This window comes from Ovis aries, chromosome 1 (genome assembly GCF_016772045.2).
Source record: "Ovis aries strain OAR_USU_Benz2616 breed Rambouillet chromosome 1, ARS-UI_Ramb_v3.0, whole genome shotgun sequence".
Lineage (NCBI taxonomy): Eukaryota > Metazoa > Chordata > Mammalia > Artiodactyla > Bovidae > Ovis > Ovis aries.
The window spans coordinates 95,449,136-95,476,888 of NC_056054.1; the positions used below are offsets into that span (position 1 = coordinate 95,449,136).

The 27,753-nt window shown below is 40.7% G+C and overlaps 1 protein-coding gene and 1 pseudogene across 4 annotated transcripts in view; both read right to left on the reverse strand.

Annotated features, from left to right (window-relative positions):
* The window catches only part of SPAG17 (sperm associated antigen 17), a 259,499-nt gene that overhangs the window by 47,221 nt on the left and 184,525 nt on the right, over positions 1-27,753 (reverse strand). For 3 of the 4 annotated variants that reach the window (XM_060401722.1, XM_004002384.5, XM_060401725.1), the window contains 8 exons: positions 25,671-25,888; positions 21,235-21,379; positions 19,113-19,267; positions 9,952-10,140; positions 7,922-8,067; positions 7,687-7,817; positions 5,817-5,944; positions 519-701 (listed from right to left, as the gene is read on the reverse strand). In XM_060401722.1, the coding sequence (XP_060257705.1) occupies positions 519-701; positions 5,817-5,944; positions 7,687-7,817; positions 7,922-8,067; positions 9,952-10,140; positions 19,113-19,267; positions 21,235-21,379; positions 25,671-25,888 (1,295 nt within the window). The remainder of the gene's footprint in view (positions 1-518; positions 702-5,816; positions 5,945-7,686; positions 7,818-7,921; positions 8,068-9,951; positions 10,141-19,112; positions 19,268-21,234; positions 21,380-25,670; positions 25,889-27,753) is intronic. The other variant, XM_060401717.1, reaches the window with a different exon arrangement.
* On the reverse strand, positions 3,138-4,784 carry LOC105610670 (inorganic pyrophosphatase 2, mitochondrial-like; annotated as a pseudogene).

Sequence of the window (27,753 nt, forward strand, 5' to 3'; positions counted from 1 at the left end):
CAACAAGTAACTAGTTGCCACTGATAAACACACAGCCAGCAGTCTGTCAGAAATGCTCAAGAAGTGTTATATAATACAACATGCCTGGTCACAGAAGGAGAAAAACTAGGAAATAACTTACATTAGGGACAAGTATCAGGTTAATATGCAGTTCTACCTTTTTCCAGAGGTTACTAGATCAGTTTTCCGTAGAGTGAGAAAGGAAGACAACGATACTGCAATCACATTTAAAAGGTATACAGTATTGTAAAGTAAAATAACGTTAAAAAAAATTAAAAATAAAAATAAAATTTAAAAAAGGTACTTATCTTCTCAATGTCTTTGGAGCCTTAATACTTCCTCTACCTTATGAGAACCATGAAACATTTTCCATCATTCACCTTCCTACCCCCTAGAAGACTGGCATTCATGTGTTGCATTAAATAAATATTGGTACAATTCCGTAAGTTCAGGTTCCTTAGGAAACCAAGAGGAATGGTTGCCCCATTCTTTTGGTCAGGTTACCTGCAATTCCTTACCTTCAGGGAAAGCTGCAGTTTCAGTTTCACCTCATTCTTTATGACCTCATGCTGGATGAACTGGCGTATCTGTAGCACATTGGGGCTCTCCAGTATAGGGGCTGGAGTGTTCACTAATTGTTTGGAGCCAATGTCGAGGCCCTTCCAAATCTGAGTGCCAAACGGAGGTCCTGGAGTTTTTTTCTGTTACCAAAATAAGCAAAACCACCATCAAAGAAATGAGTATGTTTTAACATTCCACTGCATACTTATTATGTAGACACTATGCTCAAACTACTACACAATTGCACTCATCTCACACGCTAGCAAAGTGACGGTCAAAATTCTCCAAGCCAGGCTTCAACAGTATGTGAACTATGAACTTCCAGATATTCCAGCTGGATTTAGAAAAGGCAGAGGAACCAGAGATCAAATTGCCTTTGGATCATCGAAAAACAGAGAATTCCATTAAAACATCTACTTGTGCTTTATTGACTACACCAAAGCCTTTGACTGTGTGGATTACAACAAACTGGAAAATTCTTAAAGAGATGGGAATACCAGACGACCTTACCTGCCTCCTGAGAAATCTGTGTGCAGGTCAAGAAGCAACAGTTAGAACCGGACATGGAACAACAGACCGGTTCCAAAACGGGAAAGGAGTACATCAAGGCTATATATTGTCACCCTGCTTATTTAACTTCTATGCAGAGTACATCATAAGAAACACTGAGCTGGATGAAGCAGAAGCTGGAATCAAGATTTCTGGGAGAAATACCAATAATCTCAGATATGCAGATGACACCATCCTTACGGCAGAAAGTGAAGAAGAACTATAGAGCCTTTTGATGAAAGTGAAAGAGGAGAGTGAAAAAGTTGGCTTAAAACTCAGCACTCAGAAAACTAAGATCATGGCATCTGGTCCCATCACTTCATGGGAAATAGATGGGGAAACAGTGGAAATAGTGACAGACTTTATCTTTTTAGGCTCCAAAATCACTGCAGATGCTGACTGCAGCCATGAAATTAAAAGACGCTGGTTCCTTGGAAGAAAAGTTATGATCAACCTAGACAGCATATTAAAAAGCAGAGACATTACTTTGCCAACAAAGGTCCATCTAGTTAAAGCTATGGTTTTTCCAGTAGTCATGTATGGATGTGAGAGTTGGGCTGTGAAGAAAGCTGAGCACCGAAGAATTGATGCTTTTGAACTGTGGTGTTGGAGAAGACTCTTGAGAGTCCCTTGTACTGCAAGGAGGTCCAACCAGTCCATCCTAAAGGAGATCAGTCCTGGGTGTTCATTGGAGGGACTGATGCTGAAGCTGAAACTCCAGTACTTTGGCCACCTGTTGTGAAGAACTGACTCATTTGAAAAGACCCTGATGCTGGGAAAGATTGAAGGTGGGATGAGAAGGGGATGACAGAGGATGAGATGGTTGGATGGCATCACTGACTCAATAGACATGAATTTGAATAACCTCTGGGAGTTGGAGATGGACAGGGAGGTTGGCGTGCTGCATTGCATGGGGTTGCAGAGTCAGACACGATTGAGTGACTGAACTGAACTGAACTGAGACACTATATGCTAGGAACCTCTCATTAGTGAATATAACAGTTAAAAAAAGGGATCCCTGCTCTCAAAAAGTTTTGCAAATATAAGGAAAATTGGGAATGAACTGGACAAGTTTACCTCTTTATATGTGTTACCAAAAATAAGGACATTTTAAAATGTCCTGATGTCCTGCTGCTGCTGCTGCTGCTAAGTCGCTTCAGTCGTGTCCGACTCTGTGTGACCCCATAGACAGCAGCCCACCAGGCTCCCCCATCCCTGGGATTCTCTAGGCAAGAACACTGGAGTGGGTTTCCATTTCCTTCTCCAATGCATGAAAGTGAAAAGTCAAATTGAAGTTGCTCAGTCATGTCCTACTCTTCGCGACCCCATGGACTGCAGCCTACCAGGCTCCTCCATCCATAGAATTTTCCAGGCAAGAGTACTGGAGTGGGGTGCCATTGCCTGATGTCCTACTGGATAGCATTTAAGGGAATGCTAAGCCATGCTATTTCCATGGTGATGCAGCAGAAGCCTTGTTTATGCCAAATGCATGAGACTACCTGGGATTCCCAGGTGGCTCTAGTGGTAAAGAACCTGCCTGAGAATGCAGGAGATGCAAGAGACATCGGTTTGATCCCTGGGTTGGGAATATCCACTGGAGGGGGAAATGGCCTCTCACTCCTGTATTCTTCCCTAGAGAATCCCTAGAGAATTCCCAGGACAGAGGAGCCTGGTGGGCTACAGTCTACAGGGTCACAAAGAGCTGGACATGACTGAAGTGATTTAGCACACACACATATCTTTATTTTTTTATTTATTTTTATTTTTTATTTTTATTTTTTTTTAATTTTATTTTTTTATTTTTTAAATTTTAATATCTTTAATTCTTACATGCGTTCCCAAACATGAACCCCCCTCCCACCTCCCTCCCCATAACATATCTCTGGGTCATCCCCATGCACCAGCCCCAAGCATGCTGCATCCTGCGTCAGACATAGACTGGCCATTCAATTCTTACATGATAGTATACATGTTAGAATGTCATTCTCCCAAATCATCCCACCCTCTCCCTCTCCCTCTGAGTCCAAAGGTCCGTTATACACATCTGTGTCTCTTTCCCTGTCTTGCATACAGGGTCGTCATTGCCATCTTCCTAAATTCCATATATATGTGTTAGTATACTGTATTGGTGTTTTTCTTTCTGGCTTACTTCACTCTGTATAATCGGCTCCAGTTTCATCCATCTCATCAGAACTGATTCAAATGAATTCTTTTTTACGGCTGAGTAATACTCCATTGTGTATATGTACCACAGCTTTCTTATCCATTCATCTGCTGATGGACATCTAGGTTGTTTCCATGTCCTGGCTACATAGGCAAAACACTCTCAGACATAAATCACACATATCTTTATACCCACAGAGAGCCCAAGACATTTGGAATTAAGCTGGGAGAGATCCTTTGAGAAAAAAATCAAGCCATAGATCTGGGTGGTCTTTGAGCTTACTCAAGATTAAGCATGCTGCCAGAATCTTCCCAGGATCTCTCAGGCAGAAATGTGTGCCTTGCATAGATGCACAACTCTTTTTTTTTTTTTGTAATTACTTTCAGGAATGGTGTGGGCTTGATGTGTTTCATTTTAAGTTGCTCTTCAGTATCAAATGCAAGGTCAGTGACAGCTACTCAGGAGCTTGCCTGGGCTGGGTCACTCCACTGGGCAGAGGTCACAGCTATAAGAATTTTTTTTTTTTCAAAAATGTCAATTTTTTTTACACATTGCATATGCAAAAAGCTTGAAGAAAAAAAAAAAAAAGAAGTTTCAACAGGAAGTTAATTAGCAAATTCTGCCTGTTTCTAGCACTTGGGGGAGGTTGAATCTCGGCGTTCTTAGAGACTGGGATCCTGATGGCAGGCCTTCAGATGTTCTAGTCACTTGCCAAGGAAGTGCTGTACTTGATCTTCTTCATCACTTCCTTTATTCAATGAAAACGACACCGATTCAACTAATGATCTTGCTTCCTCTTAAGAGCAATGGAAAGGGCTATCACATACGTGCACATCTGTGCAATTTATAGCCCCGCCATCACACTTGTCCATAAGCAAGGCTTTCCAACATTCGTGAGTAGATTTAATGACTTCAAGAGCAAAAGCCTTGTTCTTGAATTCTCCATTAAATGCAAACTGGTTTTCCGGTTTTCCCTCTGGTATCTTATAGGATCATTATCTCCACAGCAGTCTGTGCTCTTATCTTTTCGATGGAGATCTTCCCAAGTCTGAGGGAGGGCACCATAATTCCATACATAACCTTTGTGAGGAAAGATATTTGCCACATAGTGAAGCTTGCCATCCTTTACATCTTGTTTGATGGGAGTCAATGGTTCCTTCGGGGCAATCTCTGTTTTAGCATTTGTCCACCGAGGTACTTCTACAACCATGTTAAACACATTCTCATATTCATCATTTGGTGCTTTTTTTGTAGGAATGCCATTTTCCTCTTCAGAGTCCACCTTCAGAGGAATATCATGCAAGGGGGAAAAGTAGTGACCAGCTACATTCTTGAAAAAGAGGCGGTAATCGGGAGAGTGGGGCTGGCCGCGCTCCTCCGTGCAGTACAGGGCCATGGTCCCACGCGGCCCGGGGCCTGCGCTCGCGTGGCAGGCGGGTGGGGGTGGCGCCCACGGGTCAGGCCCATCTGGTGCGCAGCAGCGGCAGCAGTGCATGCATGGCATAGACACTGCTATAAGAATTTTGGAGGAAGAGAAGGAACTTCCTTCATTAATCTCAAATGTGGTATATTATTTCTCATAATGCAATAAATACATTCAACTTGGAGATAGCCTTAGTAAACCATTTGGTGTGAGCTTTCAATTTTCAAATAAGGAAGTAGGGATCCAGGGTGACTTGTCTCAAATTCCACATTAATAATTGATAAAGTCAAGATTAGAATTCAGATCACCTTCATTCACCATGTTGACTACAGGCACCAAACTAAAACAGAGGGCTAGGACATCTTTGCTATCTTAAGTGTTCATTACCTGTGGTTCCACTACTATAAGACTGGATAAAGAAACCAAGATAATCATAACTAAAAAACATTATCCTCCTTACTTCACACTACTATCTTTCTCTGATCATGTTACCAACGCCTTCACTGATTTAACAATTAAACATTTGACAATTTGCTGGACATATTACATAAACTGCTTGCAAAATTAAATGACAAATCTGGCAAGATGCAGGACCTTATGATTCTTTCTCAAGATATTTTCTTTCATTCTTTAAAAAAATCTTAGGTGAGGCTTCTCTAAGCTGATAAAATTACAATGCTTACTTTTTAACACTGAGATTCCGAGTCCCTATATTTAATATTTCATGTTATTCTTACATACTCAGTTTGTGCGTTAATAAATTAAGAACAAAGGGAAAGTGAAAGACCCCAGATTGTGTGTTAAAACTAGCAAATATTAGGAGAAAGGAAGCTTTCTATATTGCATAATATCAGTAATGGGTTACTCAGAGTAGATATTTTTATATGATAGGAAGATGTTCAAACCAGCAATGTAGGCTAAAAAAGTAAAATTGAGATTAGTCAGGTATATTTCTCCAAAATCTACAAACGTCAAAGTATTCAAATATAAAACTCCTTGATCCCATTAACAATTTATAAAAGAATGAAAAGAGGTGAATATACAGGAGAAGACCTGAGCTCTGGTCCGTGGATGGATGGATATGCATATATGGTAACTTCACAGCAGAAAAATTTGTACCTGAACTGAGGGAAAGGTCTCCCACGTCCTTGACTGGAGATTAGGAGGAACAATCGTATCTAATTCTTTCTTCATTAGCCACGGCGACACTTCATGGAAAGGGCGAAGGACGGTGATGCTCAGGGCACCTGGGTCACAGAGAGTCGCCCGTCAGAAATACTCTGAGAAATCCGACAGATATTAAACACATTTGATAAGCCAGACACAGCAATAATGCTTAAGGACCTTGGGGTCTAATAAGGAAAGTCTTCTAGTCAGAGTAACATCTAAAAGCTGGATTTAGGCCACTTGATCAGAAATCAACATGCAAGTCCTGTCAGCTCTATCACTAGACATTTTTTGAGTTCATCTACCTCTTTCCCCTCCACTGGCCCAACCCTAGACTATTTCCCTCAGAGAGACCCTGTTTTGGACCTCAGCAACAATGAACTTTTCTTCCCACCTCTACTCTGTGAATGAACCTCCTTCCACAGGCAGGGTGACTGATTATGTTAGCCCACCATGTAAACTTTTCTTTGACTTCCCATCGCTTATATGATAAAACTGAGGCCTTAATGTTTTCTCCTGCCTCCTCAACTTGGGCTATTTTCCCTTCTATACTTTGGCTCCTTTGGCCTTTTCTCCTCTGTTCTCCAAAGTTCCAAGCTTCCTGCTTTGTATTCCCTCTTCCAAGAAAGCTCCTCCTCCCATTTTAATTAGTGCCTACTTATCCAGCAGTTCTTGGCTCGAGCGTTTTCAGGAAAGCCTTCTAGATTATGTCAGGCTCCCCTGTTAGATGCTCTAACATCTAACCATATTCCTTTACTCCATAGGCCTTATCCCAATTTATAATCATACAGGTATTTGCATGACTATGTAATTAACGCCCATCTCTTTCCTTAGACTCTAAGCTTTGTGAAAGTAGGGTTTGTTGCTCTCTTAGCTCAGCATTGTATCCCTAACACCCAGCCAAGTTTTGGTACATGGTGGGTTATCATGTAGATGCTAAATGACTGACTACTGAAGCAATTTCAGATGAATTCTTTTTCTCTCACAGTTCTACACAGACACTGTACAACCAGTCAGAGCTCCCCACTTTCCATATTCATAGAGAAAGAGCAAATTTATTACATCACACACATGTACATGGATGCATTCAAAGATACAACTGCACATAGAGGTGGGCATACTCATAAATGAATACAAAATATATCCCACCAATCAGAGAAAAGATAAAAAAGGAAACACACACATAAACCTAGATAGACACAGCATATTGCTTTGGTGCATGGATAACATGAAAGTTTGTTTTTTCTGTGCTTAAATACACATGTTACATATACAGTGGTTCGTACCTAATGCAATGTATGTCTCTATTTTTTAGTCATACCCTAATTTCTTTGAAATTAATGAAAATATGTAAATGCCCAATGAATATAATACATAACTTATCCTATATTTCAGGTTGAATTTCTAACTGACACATCAAATCTACTTTATTCTCTTGTTATACTAAATTCATCAAGGCAACGCCATCAAAATGACAAAAAATGAAGTTAGGAAACATACCTCACTTTTGTTTTTTGCTACCAAGATGAAACTAACACATAAGTAGGAACCTAGGTGCATAACTAAATCTACCTAACAAGCCTAGATGCAGATATGAATCTACTTATAGGTAGGAAAGGGACTCACACAATTTACGTAGGTTGATGCTTAGATAAAGCATGGTACAAACACACATCACTGTACAACCAGGCTGACATGGCCAGGTGGAAAGCAGAGTTGAAAAGTGAGCAAAGGGGAAAACATAGAGACCACATTAGGGTAGACTGGATATGGAGGATGAGAGTTGGTAAAGGACACAGCAACTTCCAGTCTGGCTCTCTACCTGGTTGTTCCTGTACTGGCTCTTGAAGAACTACGGTAGTTGATTCTCCATATGCCAAGGAGAGGTACTCTTCTATGTCACTGTCCCGAAGAAGCTCCACTCCTGATCCATCAGCATAGATAACAAAAAACCTGTTTGCAGAAATAAAAATCTAATCCCTTGACACATTCAACTACAATGCTCCTTAAACTGGGAACTGAAAATAAAAGTCATGGTTTTATTTTCATCATATTACCTGGGGACATGTTCACCATAGATTTGCAGATGATTCTTATGAAGGTGAGTGGATGACAAACTGTCATAACCTTCAGCTTTTGCGTTTAAATCATCTTCCAAGTTGTTTTCAGGTAGGATGGTTGATGCACTACCATCAGCCATGACCTAAGGGACACAGTATATAAGCAACTAAAAAAAAAAAAAAAAGCCATACAGCTTACATTTTTGTTGATCTCATTTGAGAAAGCAGGTAATCTTTTGGATATTCAGAAAATCAAAGATATTTACGTATAAGGTATTATTCCCTAAGTATTTTGTTGTTGTCTAGCCACAAAGTCATGTCTGACTCTTGCAACCCCATGGACTGTAGCTCACCAGGCTCTTCTGTCCATAGGATTTCCCAGGCAAGAATATTGGAGCAGGTGGCCATTTCCTCCTCCAGGGGATCTTCCCAACCCAGGGATCAAATCCACATCTCCTGTATAGGCAGGTGGATTCTTTACTGCTGAGCCACCAGGGAAGCCCCAAGAGACTGCATTAATAAAAGTAAAAACCTAGGAGCACATCTTCACTGACAAACTACACCGAGAATGTGAAAACAAACGGGAAGACAGACCAGAATACAATCAGAGGAAGGTGACTAGATGGCAGGGGACACACCAGGGGACAATCTTATCTTCTGAGGATAAGTTCAGGGAACTGGGAATTTAAACATGAAGGAAAGACTACTCATGTGACAGTTGTCTTGAAATATTAAGAGTGAGTATGGATTCTAAGCACAGAATTAGGGACTCATGGATAGACCACCTTGGGGAACAGATTGAGGTTCACTCTGAGAAGTACATTCCTAGCTATTGCTACTGTCGAGATACAGAGTGTGGTTTAGGCTGAAAGGCCACTGAAGGGAAGGCACAAGAAGAACATCAAAGCCTAGAGTAATGCTTGGCTTAGATATCTCAACTTAGAGGGTCTGGGCTTTGGGTTTCAATTTCAGTTCATTGTAAATCAAAGTCTCTTAGTAGCCTGAACTCAGGCTGCGAAGAGTCTCACTTACTTAGCACAGAAAAACAAACTTGGATCAGGCCTTGTCTGCATCCCATACAAAGTTGGGGACTCTTTGTCAGGGTTTCAAATCTAAAAAGTAACTTCGCCACCCACCAACCAACACATGAAATTCCACCAAGGGGTGAGGAGTGGAAAAAGTGTGCCTAGAGAAAGGCCTGGTGGACCACTCCTTGTCAAGGGCCAGATAGTATATATTTTAGGGTTTGTAGGCCATAGAGTTTGTTGCAACTAGTCAATGCTGCCATTATATGCAAAAACAGCCACAGGAAATATGTAAACAAATGAGCATGGCTATGTTCCAACAAAACTTTATATAATGACACTGAAATTGAATTTCCTATAATTTTTTGGGTCATGAAATACTCTTCTCCTTCTGATTTTTCCCAACCATTTACAAATGCAAAATGCAGTCAGCCTGCGTTTTTAGCTCAAGGGCCCATATAAACAAATGACCATGGTTTGTCACTGCCTGGCTTAGCAATAAGAGGAAGGACAGAGAAACAGAATACAGAGCTCTACCACTGACTAGCTAAGCAACTCACCAGGCTTCCCACCTCCCCATCCTCAGCTCTCCTGGAACCCTCACGCTGATAATATTTCTAAGGACTCTCTACCTAGTCGAACAGACTTGCCTGCTGTCTTGTGTATTTTCTCTCACTTAAACCCAGATACAGAGCGTTCTTACATTATTCTTCATTGTTGACATTATTTTTAGATGTTTAGTAACTTTTTCCCCTTTTGTTCTAATTATTTATTTGGCTTTAACATTTCAACCATCCTCATTGTTGGGTTTGCTATCCCCTAATGAAGCATAATCAAGAATTAAAGCTACTGACATTAATTGCTGTTGTCCAAAGCACTGACGGTAAGTAGATAACGGATCCCAAGGCAGCTAAGATAAAAAGCTATTGGGGAGCTCTCTAGGGTGAAATATCTCAAAAGCAAACCCATTGCCTCTCTCTCCATACTAATGATGCACTTTACCTGAAAGGTATTTCCTTCAGGATCCATGACCTCGCAGATAACCTCTGATGTGTGTTTCATGATGTACCTGCTAGCTCTCAGCTGCTCACGTTTTTGAAAAGGATGGTATATGTCACTGCTTGATTCATGGCAATATATAGCTGAACAGTCCCTAGCAATATGAAGACAGCCTGTGTTTGGTGGTAACACCTGAAAGGGTCACACAAGGAGATAAATTATTCAAAATTTCTTGATTGACTTGAGAGATTTAGAAAATCATTTAAGGAAAAATACTATCCATTGACTTGAGACACAAACTGTGTTTTCAGGAAGAAAATAAAAGAGGATGTAAGTTTTGGGAAAGACTACTTAACAAGGAGGCAAATAATGATTAGGATAAAATTGTTCCTGCATCTCATATTTTATCTACTCACTTTAATACTTCTTCCAAGTAATGCAATCTGTGCTCCTTCTTTTTTCAGGTTTTAATTAAAGTATTTAAAAGCATATGTTAAGTAAACACACTTGGCCCTATTCAAAACTCTTGAAATCCTTTAATGTTTTTGGGCAAGGAGCATCTTCAAAGGGGTCAACAGCAATGGGACAAATGCTTTTAGAAGTTTTATTTTTCCTCATTCCTCTGGTGGCTGACACAGACCTGAAGTAATAGCTTTTGTATAATGACTTCTGGTTTGGATAGCCTCTTTGAGATACAATTCACTTGCCATATATTCTCCCCTTTAAAGTGTTCATTGAGTGGACTTTAGTGTATTCGAAAACTTGTGCAAACATTATCACTAATTCCAGAACATTTTCATAATCCTGCAAAGAAACCCTGATGCCATTTGTCATTCTGCATCTCCCCTGTCTCTGGCAACCACTGATCTGCTGTCTCTATGGATCTGACTATTTCAGACATTTCATGGAAATGGAAGCATGTGATATGTGGCCTCTTGCGTCTGGCTTCTTTCACTTGGCATAAAGTTTTTAAGCTTCATTTATATTGTAGTGTGTATCAATACTTTATTCTGTTTATTTCCACTTCAGTTGAGATGTGTGAAATTTAAAAAGCTTTTATGCTAATATGAACTCAAGTTTTTTCAATTTAGGTAGTTTGGGGAGATTTGAAACTGAAATCAAGCCTACATTTGCTAAACTGAGGAGTTCAAAGGTCACAAATTCAGCCAGTAAGTCCTCAATTTTCCCATCATTTGACTTGCAGTTGCCTAGGACAAGTTCTCAAATAGCTGCCAGAGTCTGGTTCCTCAGTTCCAGGTAGATCCTTCTCTTCATAGCCATGTTTCTCTCTTCCCCTACTCTTCAGACTTAACTTTCTGTGGCAGGTGGTGGCAGGGGTTGGGGAGAGGTGTCCCAGCCCGTGCAGCAAGGGCCAACAGAAGGGGTCTACTTGCAGAAGACATATGAAAAACACAATGAGGTATCTATCACCTCACACTGGTCAGAATGGCCATCATCAAAAAGTCTACAAATAATAGATGCCGGAGAGGGCTGGAGAAAAAGGAACCCTCCTACACTGCTGGTGGGAATGTAAATTGGTATGGCCACTAGGGAGAACAGTATGGAGGTTCCTTAAAAAATTAAGAATAGGGCTACCATATGACCCTGGACTCCCACTCCTGGGCATATATCCAGAGCAAAACATGGGAAAGGATCCATGCACCCATAGTTCACTGCAGCACTGTTTACAATAGACAAGATACAGAAGCAACCTGTGTCCATAGAGAAATGGATAAAGAAGATGTGGGACATGAATACAATGGAGATATATATACACACACAATTATATATATATATATATATATATATATATATATATAATTATATTACTCTGCCATTAAAAAGAAAGAAATATGCCATTTGCAGCAACATGGATGGACCTAGAGACTGTCATACTGAGTGAAGACAGAGAGAGAGAAAGGTGATATCACTTACATGTGGAATCTAAAAAAATGATACAAATAAACTTACTTACAAAACAGAAACAGACTCACAGAGAGTAAACTTATGGTTACCAGGAAGAAAGGGTAGACAGAAGAGATGGGGAGTTTGGAATCTACATGTACACACTGCTATATTTAGAATGGATAACCAATAAGGACCTAGTGCATAGCACAGGGAACTCTGCTCAAAGTTCTATAGCAACCTGGATGGGTGGGGAGTTTGGGGTAGAATGACTACATGTATGTGTGTGTGGCTGAGTTGCTTTGCTATGCACCGGAAACTATCACAGCATTGTTAATTGGCTATATGCCAACATAAAATAAAGACTTTTTAAAAAAAGATTTGCATTTTCCAGTTTTATATATGTCTTATGTCTTTGGTTTCCCTTCTAGTCGTGCATTACTGCCTTCTTTTGTTTTAAATAGATTATTTTCAAGTGTGCCATTTTAATTCCCTTGTTTCTTTTACTATGGGCTTCCCTGGTGGCTCAGAGGGTAAAGCGTCTGTTTACAACGCGGAAAACCGGGTTCGATCCCTGGGTTGGCAAGACCCCTGGAGAAGGAAATGGCAATCCATTCCAGTACTATTTGCCTGGAAAATCCCATGGACAGAGGAGACTGGCAGGCTACAGTCCATGGGGTCGTAAAGAGTCGGACACGACTGAGCGATTTCACTTCACTCTTTTACTATATATTTTGAGTAATTTTCTCAGTGTCTCTTGAGTATTACAATTAACATCTTAATTTATAACTGTCTAGATTGGATTGATACTAAGGATTTCACTATTATACAAAATTTTTGCTCCATGTAGCTCTATGCCTTCTTTGTTTTATTGTCAAAACTTACATCTTTATACATTATAAGCACATAAATAAACTTTTATAATAGTGGTTTTATGTAGTTGCCTTTTAAATAAAAAAGGTCACAAAATACATGTATACTGTCTTTTATATTTACCTATATTTTTATCTTTACCAGTACTATTTATGTGTAACTGAATTACTGTGTAGTGTTCTTTTGTTTCAGCCTGAAGGATTCCCTTTAGATTTTCTTGTAGGGAATGTCTAAGAGCAACAAATTCTTTCAGTTTTTGTTTCCCTGGAACTATATTAATTTCTTCATTTTAGGATAATTTTACTGAAAAGAGGAATTTTTGGATGATGATCTTTTGCTTTAAGCATTTTGAATATGTCATCTCACTGCCTTCTGACTCCACGTTTTCTGATGAGAAAATAGCTATTAGTCTTATCGGATACGGCAATTAAAAATTTTTAATTATGATATAGTTGATTAACAATGTTGTGCTTTAGGGTTTTTTTTTTTTGAGGTCTCTCACATTTGATGAGCCTTTTCTCATTGCTTGTGAGACTTTGTCTTCAGACAATTTGACTGTGATGTGTCTAGGTGTGGATCTCTGAGTCTATCTTACTCGAAGTTTGTTGAGATTTCTTGCAATTGTAGATAGTTTAATCAAATTTGGTAAGTTTTAAGCCATTATTTCCTCAAATAATCTTCCAGCCCTTCTCTCCATTCCGTCTCAGGCTCTCGTTGTGCGTGTGTTAGTATGCCTGATGGTACCCTCTGAGGCTCTGTCCATTTTTCTTGATTTTTTTTCTCTCTCTCTCCCCCAGACTGTGTCATCTCAACGGATCTATTTTCAAGCCAGTTCAAATAATTGCTGATTATTTCTTCTGCCAGCCAAAATTTGATCTTGAGCCTCATTAGCAAATTTTTCATTAGAGTTATTATGCTTTCCAACTCCAGAATTTCTATGTGGTTCTTAAAAAAATAATTTCTATGTATTGATAGTCTATACTTCACGAAGCATCATTCTCATTTTGTGCTTTAGTTCTTTACACAAGGCTTCTCACTTTTTAAAACATAACAGCTGACTTAAAATTGTCTCTTTAAATGCAAAGTCTGGGTTTCCACAGGGATGGTTTCTATTGACTGCTTCCTCCTTTCCCATCCCTGTTTATGGGCCAAAATTCCCCTCTTCCTCACTCCCCCATGTCTTATAATTTTTTGTTGAAAGCTAGATACTTTAAAATAGTATTATGTACAACTCTGGAAATTAGATCCTTGCCCCAGGACTTGTTATTGTTATTTTTGTTCTTGTTGCTATTTGTTCAGTGATTCCCCTGAACCATTTCTTTAAAGTTTATATTGTCATGCGTGGGGCTAATCTGCCTGTTAGGCTTAGAGTTCTCCTCATAACTGGGCAGATATGTTCTTAAGTACTTTGCACTAATAGATCTTTCAGCCTTTGCTGAGGGCTGTATGGGCTCTATGCGCATACTGGCAAATGTTTTCAATGCTGTAGTAGCAAGTTTTTAATTCCACCTTACCCTGCACTCCCTGCTTGTGCAGAGCTTTTTGATCAGCAAGAGCGAGAGATCAGGGCTTTCTGAGTCCTTTTATGGACCTGTTCATAGCCTTTCACAGGAGCGTGGCTTTCTAGATTCCAGAGAATATGTCAGAGCTTATCAAAGCCCTCTATGGACTTCTCATTCTCCTTTCCCTTTTAACTCTTTTGTTTAGCTTCTTGGTTTTTGTCACTACTTCAACAGCTATAATGTTCAATTATCACCTCCTATGGGGAAAAGTCTATTTGTAGGGAGTGAGTTCAGAATCAGACCAAATAAAGACAACCCTTGTTGAATAGAGATTTCTAGAAAATGGACAGACAGGTCAAATAATGACATTTTGTGATGGATCTTTTGGGGAGCTCTAGATCTATTCTTCTTTCAATGGCTGCTGGCCTGCTGGTTTTCACTGCTATCATGCACGTGAGAGTGTTGATGTTCAAGGCTACCTTGGAGCTGGGGGAGGGGAGAAGAATGTGGCAAGTGAAATCACAATTCTTGCTGTTCTTCCCAAGATTGTCTTTTTTCTTTTTTTAATCTTCATATCATTATAGTCATTTGGTTGATTTCCAGACTTCTGAAAAGGTTGATTCTGTCAATAGTTCCAGTTTTCTAGTTGGTTTTAGAGAGCAGTAAGTGGATTTTTGAAGGGTCTTACTCCATCATTCTGGAAGCTTCTCCGATTCACTCTTTACCATTAGCCAGGCCAGAGAACTCTCCCTGGACCTTGACTAATTCTGAGGCTTCTCTGTGGTTTCAGGCATATTTAAGTGTAGACACTGGTGACTAATTGAATTTGTTATTTTCCCAGGCTCCATAGGTCCTCAATAAAATAGACTCAAACTATCAGTTCAGTTCAGTTCATTTCAGTGGCCCAGTCATGTCTGATTCTTTGAAACCCCATGGACTGCAGCATGCCAGGCTTCCCTGTCCATCACCAACTCCCAGAACTTGCTAAAACTCATGTCTATCAAGTCAATGATGCCATCCAACCATCTTAGCCTCTGTCATCCCCTTCTCCTCCTGCCTTCAATATTTCCCAGCATCAGGGTTGTTTCAAATGAGTCAACTCTTCGCATCAGGTAGCCGAAGTATTGGAGCTTCAGCTTCAGCATCAATCCTTCCAGTGAATATTCAGGACTGATTTTCCTTAGGATTGACTGGTTGGATCTCCTTGCAGTCCACAGGACTCTCAAGAGTCTTCTCCAGCACCACAGTTCAAAATTATCAATTCTTCGGCGCTCAGCTTTCTTCATAGCCCAACTCTCACATCCACACGTGACCACTGGAAAAACTACATCTTTGACTAGACGGACTCTGTTGACAAAGCAATGTCTCTGCTTTTTAATACGTCAGATTGACTGTAATTTACTGAAAGCTGCTCTGGACAGAAAAAGATGGCCTAACATTCCCAGAACTGAGACATATACACTAGGTGAAGCACCACCTAGAAAAGCCAAAAAGAAAACCTGTAAAAAGGAGACGGCTTTCCTTCTAGGAAGTTAGCCTGGAAAAACAGCTATGCTGAAACATACAGATTCAACACGACAAATAGAGCAATGACTCATATACACACGTACATAGCAGTACGTATGTACAATATAGCAGCCAGTTGGCAAATAGAACTGCTCAGAGTTTAATATAAAATTTTCCTCTTTCAACTGATTTCACACACTGAGTAGAGGATAAGCCTCCTTCCATTATGATGTTTGTTTATGGTACTGCTGATAAGGAAAAGGACCTTTGAAGCCCTTTTCAGCAGTATTCCTAAGAATGCTTATTACATTTCTTTAACTTCTCCCAAAGGAGTCAAGTTCAGATTGGTATAGAAGAGTAGTCAAAATCTTATTCCAGTGTGCACGTGCGCACACACACACATCCCTGTCCCCAGGAAGACAATCTTCTGGTCTAGGGAAACAAGTTTCTGTTCCTAGATCCAAGGACAGAGGAAGATTTCCCATGGGAGACAAGAGACCCATTATTTGTCTTCTTGTCTCTCTGAAACCTCCCAACTGGGTGGATGTTCCCACCCCCAATTGTGAAATACTATAATCATAGACTGCCGGGAGAAATAACAATAACCTCAGCTATGCAGATGACACCACCCTTATGGCAGAAAATGAAGAGGAACTAAAAAGCCTCTTGATGAAAGTGAAAGAGGAGAGTGAAAAAGTTATCTTAAAGCCCAACATTCAGAAAACGAAGATCGTGGCATCTGGTCCCATCACTTCATGGGAAATAGATGGGGAAACAGTGGAAACAGTGTCAGACTTTATTTTGGGGGGCTCCAAAATCACTGCAGATGGTGACTGCAGCCATGAAATTAAAAGACGCTTACTCCTTGGAAGAAAAGTTACGACCAACCTAGACAGTATATTCAAAAGCAGAGACGTTACTCTGCTGACTAAGGTCCATCTAGTCAAGGCTATAGTTTTTCCTGTGGTCCTGTATGGATGTGAGAGTTGGACTGTGAAGAAGGCTGAGTGCCGAAGAATTGATGCTTTTGAACTGTGGTGTTGGAGAAGACTCTTGAGAGTCCCTTGGACTGCAAGGAGATCCAACCAGTCCATTCCGAAGGAGATCAACCCTGGGATTTCTTTGGAAGGAATGATGCTAAAGCTGAAGCTCCAGTACTTGACCACCTCATGCGAAGGATTGACTCATTGGAAAAGACTCTGATGCTGGGAGGGATTGGAGGCAGGAAGAGAAGGGGATGACAGAGGATGAGATGGCTGGATGGCATCACGGACTCGATGGACATGAGTCTGAGTGAACTCCGGGAGATGGTGATTGACAGGGAGGCCTGGCGTGCTGCGATTCATGGGGTCGCAAAGAGTCAGACACGACTGAGCGACTGAACTGAACTGACCTGAACTGGCTGATAATCATAGACAACAATGGCTGTTACACCTACCTCCTCCTTGATGTTTTAATTAATCTTTTTAGTGCTGCTAAGGTATGCTGCTGCTGCTGCTAAGTCGCTTCAGTCGTGTCCGACTCTGTGCAACCCCGTAGACGGCAGCCCACCAGGCTCCCCCGTCCCTGGGATTCTCCAGGCAAGAACACTGGAGTGGGTTGCTATTTCCTTCTCCAATGCATGAAAGTGAAAAGTGAAAGGGAAGTCACTCAGTCATTGTCTGACTCTTAGCAATCTCATGGACTGTAGCCTACCAGGCTCCTCTGTCCATGGGATTTTCCAGGCAAGAGTACTGGAGTGGGGTGCCATTGCCTTCTCCATGCTATGGTATAGCAGTGGCCAAAATCAAGCTCTTTCTCACTCTCTTTCACATTGCCTAAAATCCAGCCTCACTCATCACACTGCTCAATATCCTTATGCTGGTGAGTAAGTAATGACACATGTGCCAAGGCCAATTAGGATGGGCAGAAGGTGTTTGTGAATGCCAGCTTTCAACTCTATAAAATTATAGAACTATAAAATAAGTGTTGCTAAGCTTATTTGGAGTTCTTTTCCCCAATTGGGAGCTAAGATGTGTGTGTTTCTCAATGAGGTGCAATAACTGTTTCAGGAGATGTAGGCAAAGATGCAGCTACACAATTGTATCAGACACTGAATGTCTCCAGATTGGATCTCTTTTCTGTTACATCTCTTCCTTCAGTGGTAACTTACATTGGTGCTAAAATTTCTTTGCCTGTATAGTTGTAACCAGCAGAGTCTAGGGCTGTGATAAAAATAAGGCCTCATCACAGCATCAAGGATTTTTATGACATCTGGTAGGACAGGCAGTACTGAAATATGGATACTTTCTTAAAAAATGAACATTCTGATAGCATAGGAACTCTGCTAAATGTTATGTGGCAGCCTGGATGGGAGGAGAGTTTGGGGAGAATGGATACATGTGTATGTAAGGTTGAGTTCCTTCTCTGTTCACCTGAAACCATCACAACATTGTTAATCAGCTATACCCCAATATAAAATAAAAGTTTTTTTTAATTGGATATTTTGAATGTTATATAGGGAAAAAAAGCATCCATTTCTCCAACTGCAGCCTTTCTTGGTCATCTCTCACTTTCAGCACCTTGCTTGTCCCACAAGGATCTACACAGTACGAGGGAGTATCAGGAGAGAAGGGAGGGATAAACTGGCTCCAGTAGCTTTCACAGTAACAAACATTTGTTATGGAAGTCTTTGTCCATTACCTTCTGCCTCTGCACCCTCAGTATCCTGTGACCCTGGATGTGACATCCTGGCACTTGTGTCCCTTCTCCAGCAAGTAGAAAGGCAAAGGCAAATCCCTCTAAGACTGGAGGGACTGCAGGCTGCGCCTGGGGCATTGTGTTTAATGGGGAAATGCAAGGAGGTGGAGGAGTTGCTAACAGCATTCCTCCCCAGCCCTCCAAAGACACAGCTGTGCTTCGCTTGGGCTAGTTCTCCCCCTAGACCACACAGAACACATGTGTCCTTCCATCCCACGGGGATACAAGGTAAAGTGGGGACAGACTGGAGGTGGGAAGGGCGGGAGAGTGAGAATGAGTTAAGAGGAGGCAGCAAGTGAAGCTGGTCGGGAAGGGACCCAGCACTGAGTGCTCCTCACACCGACAGTGCCCATCACCTACCACTAAATGATCCCCAGCAAATACACTCCGGAGTGTCACTTTGATCCCCAGATACCAAAGTACTGAAAGACAGGGAGGACACTGATTTTCTGCGATGGATTTTGGAAAGAAAGTAAATAAATGCAAAGATATTGAGAAGTGTATTCCAAGATCAGTTGAGATGAGAGCAACAGCCAGGCATGTGGCAGGAATGTTCACTGCCCCAGATGGGTGTGCTTTCTCAGTCACAAACACACTTCGACACTTCCCTTTGGCACCCCTCATCTTGCTCGGACCCACCTGGTACGTTCCCTGTGGCTTTGCAATGATGGACGTCCCGTCCGCAAAGGTGGCACAGCAGCTACTGTCCTCGCAGTTGGTGATGATGGTGGCGTAGTGCGAGCTTTCAATCCGCATGCACTTCACCTGCCTGGCGATCCTCTGAGGACCTTCGGCTGTGGGCAGATGCAAAGGAGCAGGTCTGACAGGATGCAGGCAAGGGGAACACGCCTGCCTGCCGACCGCCTGGCTGAGAACTCACTCCTTGGGGCTGCCGTACGGGCTACTGCTATATCAACTCGGAGCCCTTGTTTGAGAAGGTATATTAGTTTAGTGTGCCATTTTTGTCCTCACCGTTCTTTTTGAGAAATTGAAAACATCCAGAAAAGCACAAAATATAACTTAACTATACATGTTTGCCAATCAGAATTTACACTCATTAATATTTTGCCATATTTGCTTCATTTTAAACATGTACGTAAGAGAGAAATTACAGGTAAAGTTCACATCTCTCCCTATCTCTGAGTTTATTTCTTTTTCTCACAATCCAGTATAATACTTTTATATAAATGTATATATCAGAAATATTTTGTTGCTTTAAATTTACATAAGTTATATATCACCCTGTGTATGATACTACTGGGCTTCCCTGGTGGCCCAGACAATAAAGAATCTGCCTGCAGCTCAGGAGGCCTGGGTTCGATTCCTGGGTCAGGAAGATCCCTGGAGAAGGGAATGGCTACCCACTCCAGTATTCTTGCCTGAAGAATTTCATGGACAGAGGAGCCTGGTGGGCTACAGTCCACGGGGTTGCCAAAGAATCGAACATGACTGAGCAACTGATACACACTTGAATTTTTCACTTAATGTTTTGAGGCCTTTAGCCATCTTGATATATATGTGCCTATGTAAATAGGTACATTTGTGGGTACTTCATTTATTTTAATTGCTACATAGTATCCCTTTGTAAGAATAAACCACATTTTATTTTCCTGTTCTGCTGTTAATGGACATTTATGCTTTCCCAATATTTTAATATTATACACAGTGTTACAAGAAGCATGTCTGTACTTATCTCTTTGTGCAAATGTATGAGTGTCTTTCCCAAGAAAAGGAAAAAGCTTTGAAAGCTATCCCAGGAAAATTAGAATGGACATTTCTCTGTTGGGGAATTGACTTGCAAAGATATTTCCCAAACCATCCCCTATAACCCAATAAAAATAAAAACAAAACAAGAGTATCTTTCTATATATACCCAGATGGATAATTAGTGTATCACATGATATGCACTTTTCAATTCACCAGATATTTTAAAATTGCTCACCCAAGTGGCTTTGTAAATTTTCACTCTAACAGGGTATAAAGGTTCCTCTCTTTCTACTCACTTGCCATTTTGTTGCATTTAATTTGGCAGTGAATCATTTAATACATTCAACAAATAAACCCTAGAATTAAACAAAAGTGAATCAGGGAATAAAATTTTTTTTTCAAAATTTTTGTCTTAATTTTGCTTAGGAAGGGTGTTAGGCTTTTAGATAATATGAACAGTCTCAAGTTCATTAGCAGCTGTCACTTGCTTTTCTGAGAACTGTCAGAATTGAAGGAGGACATATCTGAGGTCTATGTAGGAAAATTGGATTCCTTGAGGATCAAAGGAAACAGGTCTGAAATCTAATTGCTCAGTACAGTTGAGTCATGATTATTAACTTTTAGTTAATACCAATCCAGGTTGTAGCTTTTTAGTGGCAAAAATAGGAAAAGCACTATTACTATCCATTAGCTAATTAGAGCTGTTATCACTTCTATGTCAATTGAGGATAAAGACCATAATAAAGGTCCTCATTGGTTCTGGTTTGGACTGCCTAGGTATTCTTTGGTTGATTTGAGTTCTTAAAAAAAAGCCAACTGTTTTTCTTACAAGTGTTTTGAAAAATCAGTGAAGTTTTCACCTATCCTATCCTAAAGACATAGAATATTGTCATCTACTTGAAAAAGAATAAGTACATGTATATGTATAACTGAATCACTTTGCTGTGTACCTGGAACACAACAATACTAACCGTCTGCTGCTGATGCTTCATTGCTTCAGTCGTGTCAAACTCTTTGAGACTCTATGTAGTCCGCCAGAAAAATTAAAGCTTACCTGTCTCTTGATCCTCCGAAGAAATAGTCGGATCTTCATAAACTTGATAAAAGGTTGTGATTCTGGTACCATCAGCATGATCCACGATCCGAGTACCATCTTTCTTTTCAATGATGATCACTTTGTCTTCTCGAGTTGTCATAACCTGAACACACAAAGGCAGAGCACCATCATTTGCTCAGCTGGTTGGCTAATCCCAAGTTTGCTTACTTTGACACCCCAGTGATCACCATCAAAAGCCTGATTATTTAAAAGTGAAAGTTTTATCTCATTTGCTTGATCTAATCTTTATAACAATCCTGGAGGAAACTCAGGCTTAGAGCAGGTAAGTATCTTGCCCAAAGTCACTCAGCATGTGCCAGAGCTGATGCTGGACTAAGACTGTCTTCCTTCAGCAGTGATGCTCCTTCCATAGTCACACATTTGTGAGTCAAAAGCTAATGTCAGGAGTGATCTGACCCAGGTACATGCAGGAAGATGACCCCAGGTCCTGTTCCCTTAGAAACTGCAGGTTTAAGATAAGCCAAGGACCACTGGTGTCTGTAGTGAGGGTTCTGATGTGGTCTGCTTCCCCTGAGGATGCAATGCCAGAGCCTGGATTTTGTGTGTTGGTACAGGGAGCCATGGGTGACAGGTTGGTACAGGGAAACATGGATGAAAGGTGTGCTGGACACAAGGGAACTCAGAGACCAATGAGCAGAGTGCTGGGAGCAAGGCTAGAAGGTGAGGGACCATACCGGGAAGCTTGTTAAGTCATATTAAGGACTCAGTTGTTATCCAAAGGGGGCAAAGCAGTAGAGAAGAGTTTTAGGTATGTGGACTAGAGCCGGAAACACAGAAAGAATTTAGTCCTAGTAAGTGTTTCAATTTGAAAGAACACTGAGACCTTTGTTTCCTGTAGCCAGATGGTTCAGAGGAGCTCTAAACCCCCAGCTGCACATGTGTGCGTGAAGGTGTGGTGGGCATGGAGATGCACTGCCCAGGTCTCTCTTCAAGACAGGACTTGCTCCCCACCTGTGGGGAGGGAAGCTGGCAAACAGCCTCCAGATGTCTGTTCTTCTAGCACCTGCCTCAACTGCAAAGAGATGCCTTGCCTGACTTTCACTGTTCTGCTGAGGCAGAGATACACTGATCTGGCTCCTGCTCCCCGACTTGGGACACTGGGACAGATGACACTGGCTCTTGAGCCCCTGCCAGTGGAACTTTGTGGTGTCTCCACCATAGCTCGCCTACTCTCTCTGCCCATTCCTGCTTCCCCTCTGCTTCCTTTCACAAATGGTGTCTCTTAGAAACATCTTATACAAGCAAACTTTATGTTTGCTACTGCAGATCCCAACTGGCAACAATGCACTCCAGTTGTATAATGCATATTATAGGCAAAAGGAGAGGAGGGCGGCAGAGGATGAGATGATTGGATGGCATCACCAACTCAAAGGACATGAATTTGAGCAAACTCTGGGAGATAGTGAAGGACAGGGAAGCCTGGTGTGTTGTAGCCCATGAAGTCACCAAGAGTAGGACATGACTTTGCGACTGAACAACAGCAATGCATATTTTAAAATCATTGGGTACTTTCTACCTTGTACTGCCCTAACTGTAAGGGACACAGTTTTCTCATTTTCAGATGAATATAAAGTTTGCTAGCTGTTTTCTGACTCGTGTCTAGGGCTTTTGGGAGAAGATGATAATTATATTTGTATCTTTTTATGGTAGGCAGAAAATAATATATTTCAGAGAGAAGTCCATGCTAATCTTTAAGTTCTTCTCTTTCACACTTTCAGCCAATGATACAGATGTGTGTATCTATATCTATCCATCTACTGAATGTATATAATGAGGAATACTGCTGTAGAATGCAGGATTGAGAACATGAGCTTTGGAGTTAACCTGTCCAAGTTCAGTTTCTGACTCCACAGGTGATTTAGGCAAATTGCTTACCTTCTCTGTGTTCTAGTTCCTCATCTGCAAAATGGAGCCAACATCAGCATATTTTTCAGAGACATTATATGGATTAAAGGAGAGGATGCTGGTAAAGTGGTTCACATTTAATTGGTCAAGTTAGCAATGCTAAATACTAACTCTTTATCTAGTATAGAAATTTACAGATTATTACTTAGAACTATTCTAACATTTCATGACATCACATAACATTGACATTTTCTGGTCACCATAGGCTCAGGAAATAACCATTTTTAGTGGTAGCAAGAACACAACAGCAAGAATATTTCCTGAACACCTGATAGTGTTAATCTGGTATCAATCTTCCCAAGTATTTTAGGTAATGACCATAATCTTCATTTTAGGAATAAGAAAACCTAAATTAGAAATAGTCAAAGCCATGCCTCTTGTAAGAAGCGTGGCTGGGGTTCAAAGCCATGTCTGCCTCACTGCAAGGTTAGTGCCACTCCTGTAAAATGTGATACTTCATGTCACTTTTGATCTTATTTCATATGACCATTGGCTTTTATTTGCATAATGGTTAAGCCCTTGAGACCTAGAATGCAACCTTGGGGTCCACATTCTAAATCTACCACTTGCTGAGTGATTTTGGAAAAATTATTTAGCCTGTTTGTAGCTTCTTTGTCTCATATGTAAAATGGAAACAGCAATAGTTTCTTGTGAGAATTAGATAAGTTATATCTGGAAAGCACTGAACAAGGCCTGGGATGGTGCTGCTGCTGCTGCTAAGTCGCTTCAGTCATGTCCGACTCTGTGTGACCCCACAGACGGCAGCCCACCAGGCTCCCCCGTCCCTGGGATTCTCCAGGCAAGAACACTGGAGTGGGTTGCCATTTCCTTCTCCAATGCATGAAAGTAAAAAGTGAAAGTGACGTTGCTCAGTCGTGTCCGACTCTTTGCGACCCCATGGACTGCAGCCTACCAGGCTCCTCCGTCCATGGGATTTTCCAGGCAAGAGTACTGAGTGCTCAGTAAATTTTGTTACCATTGTTGTGATTAGACTGTTGGGTGTCTATGTCTGAATCCAGGCTCGCAACTGTCAATTTGTGCTTACCATAATGGTCCTAGGTATCAGTAAAGGAAGGGGCTTCCCTGGTGGCTCAGTGGAAAAGAGTCTGCCTGCCAATGCAGGAGACCTGGGTTCAATTCCTGGGTCAGGAAGATCCCTCGGAGAAGGAAATAGCAACCCACTCCAGGGAAAATCCTTGCCTGGGAAATCCCATGGACAGAGGAGCCTGGCAAGCTACAATCCATGGGGTCGCAGAGAGTTGGACATGGCTTAGTGACTAAACCACCACCACTACCAGTAAAAGAAAGTAAGGATCATTAACTAAGACATATCAAATTTGCATATTAAACCAAATAATCTGTATTGAGGCTGAATTAAAGTGAGCTATTTGAAGTGACCAAAGCCATCCTGATATAATATGTATTTTGAATCTCATAAGAAAGAACTAGCAAACAAGGTAGAGGAGTATGAAATTGTTACAGAAGTAGGCTGAAGAAGAAAGGAAAACATGTTTGGTAAGATAATGAAATTTATCTCAATGGGAAGCAGACATTCTGTTTCTGACTAGCAGTATGTGGTTGTAAACAAAGGTTGGAAGTCCAAAAACTAGAGACGAGGCATGCAGGAAATTCTTTGTCTTGTTTAGATTTAGAGGTGCAAAGCTCCATGTAAGATGATAGAGGAATAGCTGAAGAATGGAGAGAGCCCAGTTTTTCGTCACCAATCACTGACTACAAACCTGGTTCCAGCACTTTCTGGCCACATGACTTCATTTGCTGAGGCTTACCTTCCTTGTCTGTATAATATACATTGGTGTGAGGCCTGAATAGAGAATGTATCCAAGATGGCTAACAGAAAGCCTGGCCCATAGGAAATGCTATTGTGCATCCCAGGGGTTTAAATTTCACATCTGCTTCACAGATAAACAAAACCATTATTTTCTATACCACTCATATATCACTTTTTCTTAGGTTATGAATAAAATCTTTTTATAGAGGCTTTATGGCATTGTTGCATTTTTGAGTTATTTGATATGAGCATCTCATTAAATATACTGTAAATTATTTGAAGTCAAGGATCATGAACAAATTTCTACAATTCATGTCAGGTACATACGAGAAGTAGAAGCAAGGCAGAGCCCCACATGTCTAGAATATAAGGCATACAGACAAATACATTTAACATGAAGAAATGTAGGATATCACTAATCATATGCCTTAAAAGTGGAATAGAAAATTCATCATCTGTCTCTTACTTCAAGAATTAGTATTTCATGATACATTACTCTAGGTCAAATAAACCACACAGTAGTTTTAGATTTGGAAAGATGAATCCATCTATTTATACATAAGTCAGCTACTTAACAGATAGTTACTGAAAATTTATTATTTGCCAGGCATTCTTCCACATGTTGTTTTACAACTCTAATGATTTAGAAAAATTTGTAACATACAATAGTTTGTCATACCGTTCCATTGATAGGATCTGTGGCTTTAAAGGATAAAAATGGGGCCAAGTCTGCTATTCTTTCTGATCCTTTGGTGCCAATCCGATTTCCTTGAGGTGTAGTTGTAAACCAGGTGCCTAAGTGAACATCCATAGGAGTTATTGTTTGAACTGTTTCTGGGGGAAGTTCATGGCTTTCATTTTTATGTGCCATAGATGACTGATTTTTCTGAATTTTTCCTGTGGGAGTTCAAGTAAATCAAATACAACAATTTAACTGTAATATCACTTTACATAGAATTATTCATTAAGTTTTAATACAGTGTAGGCTACCTCAGACACTGTTGTGTAGAAAGTCCAAGCGGTAGTCATCAGTTATATTATTTCTCAAGTAGGAAAAAAACAGTTTATGAATATCTTATTCTTGGCACTTGAACCTTGTCTGGATTCCCATCACCTCCCACAAAAATACACATTCAGAGAAAGTTCACTGCCTATGGAACAATACACATTATTATCAATTCTCTACACTTTTAAGTCATGCTTACCTCTCCCCAGATTCCAGGTTTGGAGCCCTGTACCCAGCTTTTTAAAGTCTACATTTTCTCCCATGGATCTGTCAAGATTTCAGATTCATTTTCTTTGACTTACTATACTCTAGTATGATAGAGTATAATTTTAACTCTCCATTCCCCTAATTTTGTCATATTTCAGTTCCAGGAAACATCTCTCTGCAGCCCTGGATCTGGAGAACATTACCAATCAAGCATATCATTGGCCTCTCATACAGAGAGGATTTGTCCAGTTTAATTACTACACTTAAAACCATCTTATGCACATCCCTCTCAAACTGCCCCCCCCCACCATTAAATTGGAACAAGAGGACAGAACCGAGGAAACTCACATGGAACCCTGTAAATATTATCTCAGTTCCTCTATCAAGGTAGATTTACTCTATTTGTATAAGTAACAAGTAATCTGTAGACAAGATCTGCCTATATTGTCAAGCATCAATGATGAAGTAAATTCAGACTGAGGAAAAAAAAAATTGCAAAAAGGTGAAGGATTGTTGCCTCCAGGGAGGTTGTTTAGATTTAAACCATGAAATGTGCAACAGGGCATGGATCTTGGTATAAGATGCTGACTCAACTAACAGGGGGAACCAAAGAAGAAAGATACATTTAGATACATTTAAGCCTTTCCATTGCCCTAAGACTTAATTTGGACATATTAGTATTTCCAGAGGACTGAAAGAGAACTGAAAGATAGACATGTAGAAATTATTTAGAATGAAGCTCAAAGAGCCAATGTAAAGAGAGGTAAAAGTTCTCTAACATAAGTTTAATTGGAATTATAGAGGAAGAGGAGAGAGAAATGGATCAGAAGCAATACTTAAAAAAGATAATTATTGGGAAAGCTCCAGAACCAATGAAACATACTAATCTACATATTCAAGAAGCCCATTATAGTCTCATTTGGGTAAATAAAAAGAAACATATACCACTGCAGATGGTGATTGCAGCCATGAAATTAAAAGACGCTTATTCCTTGCAAGGGAAGTTATGACCAACCTGGACAGCATATTAAAAAGCAGAGACATTACTTTGCCAACAAAGGTCCATCTAGTCAAGGCTATGGTTTTTCCAGTAGTCATGCATGGATGTGAGAGTTGGACTATAAAGAAAGCTGAGTGCAGAAGAATTGATGCTTTTGAACTGTGGTGTTGGAGAAGACTCTTGAGAGTCCCTTGGACTGCAAGGAGATCCAACCAGTCCATCCTAAAGGAGATCAGTCCTGGGTGTTCATTGGAAGGACTGATGTTGAAGCTGAAACTCCAATACTTTGGCCACCTGATGTGAAGAACTGACTCATTGGAAAAAACCCTGATGGGAAAGATTGAAGGCAGGAGGAGAAGGGGACAACAGAGGATGAGATGGTTACATGTCATCACCAACTCAATGGACATGAGTTTGGGTAAACTCTGGGAGTTGGTGATGGACAGGAAGGCCTGGCGTGCTGCCGTTCATGGGATTGCAAATAGTCGGACATGACTGAGTGACTGAACTGAACTGATACCTAGTTAAATCATATTGACACTGCATTAA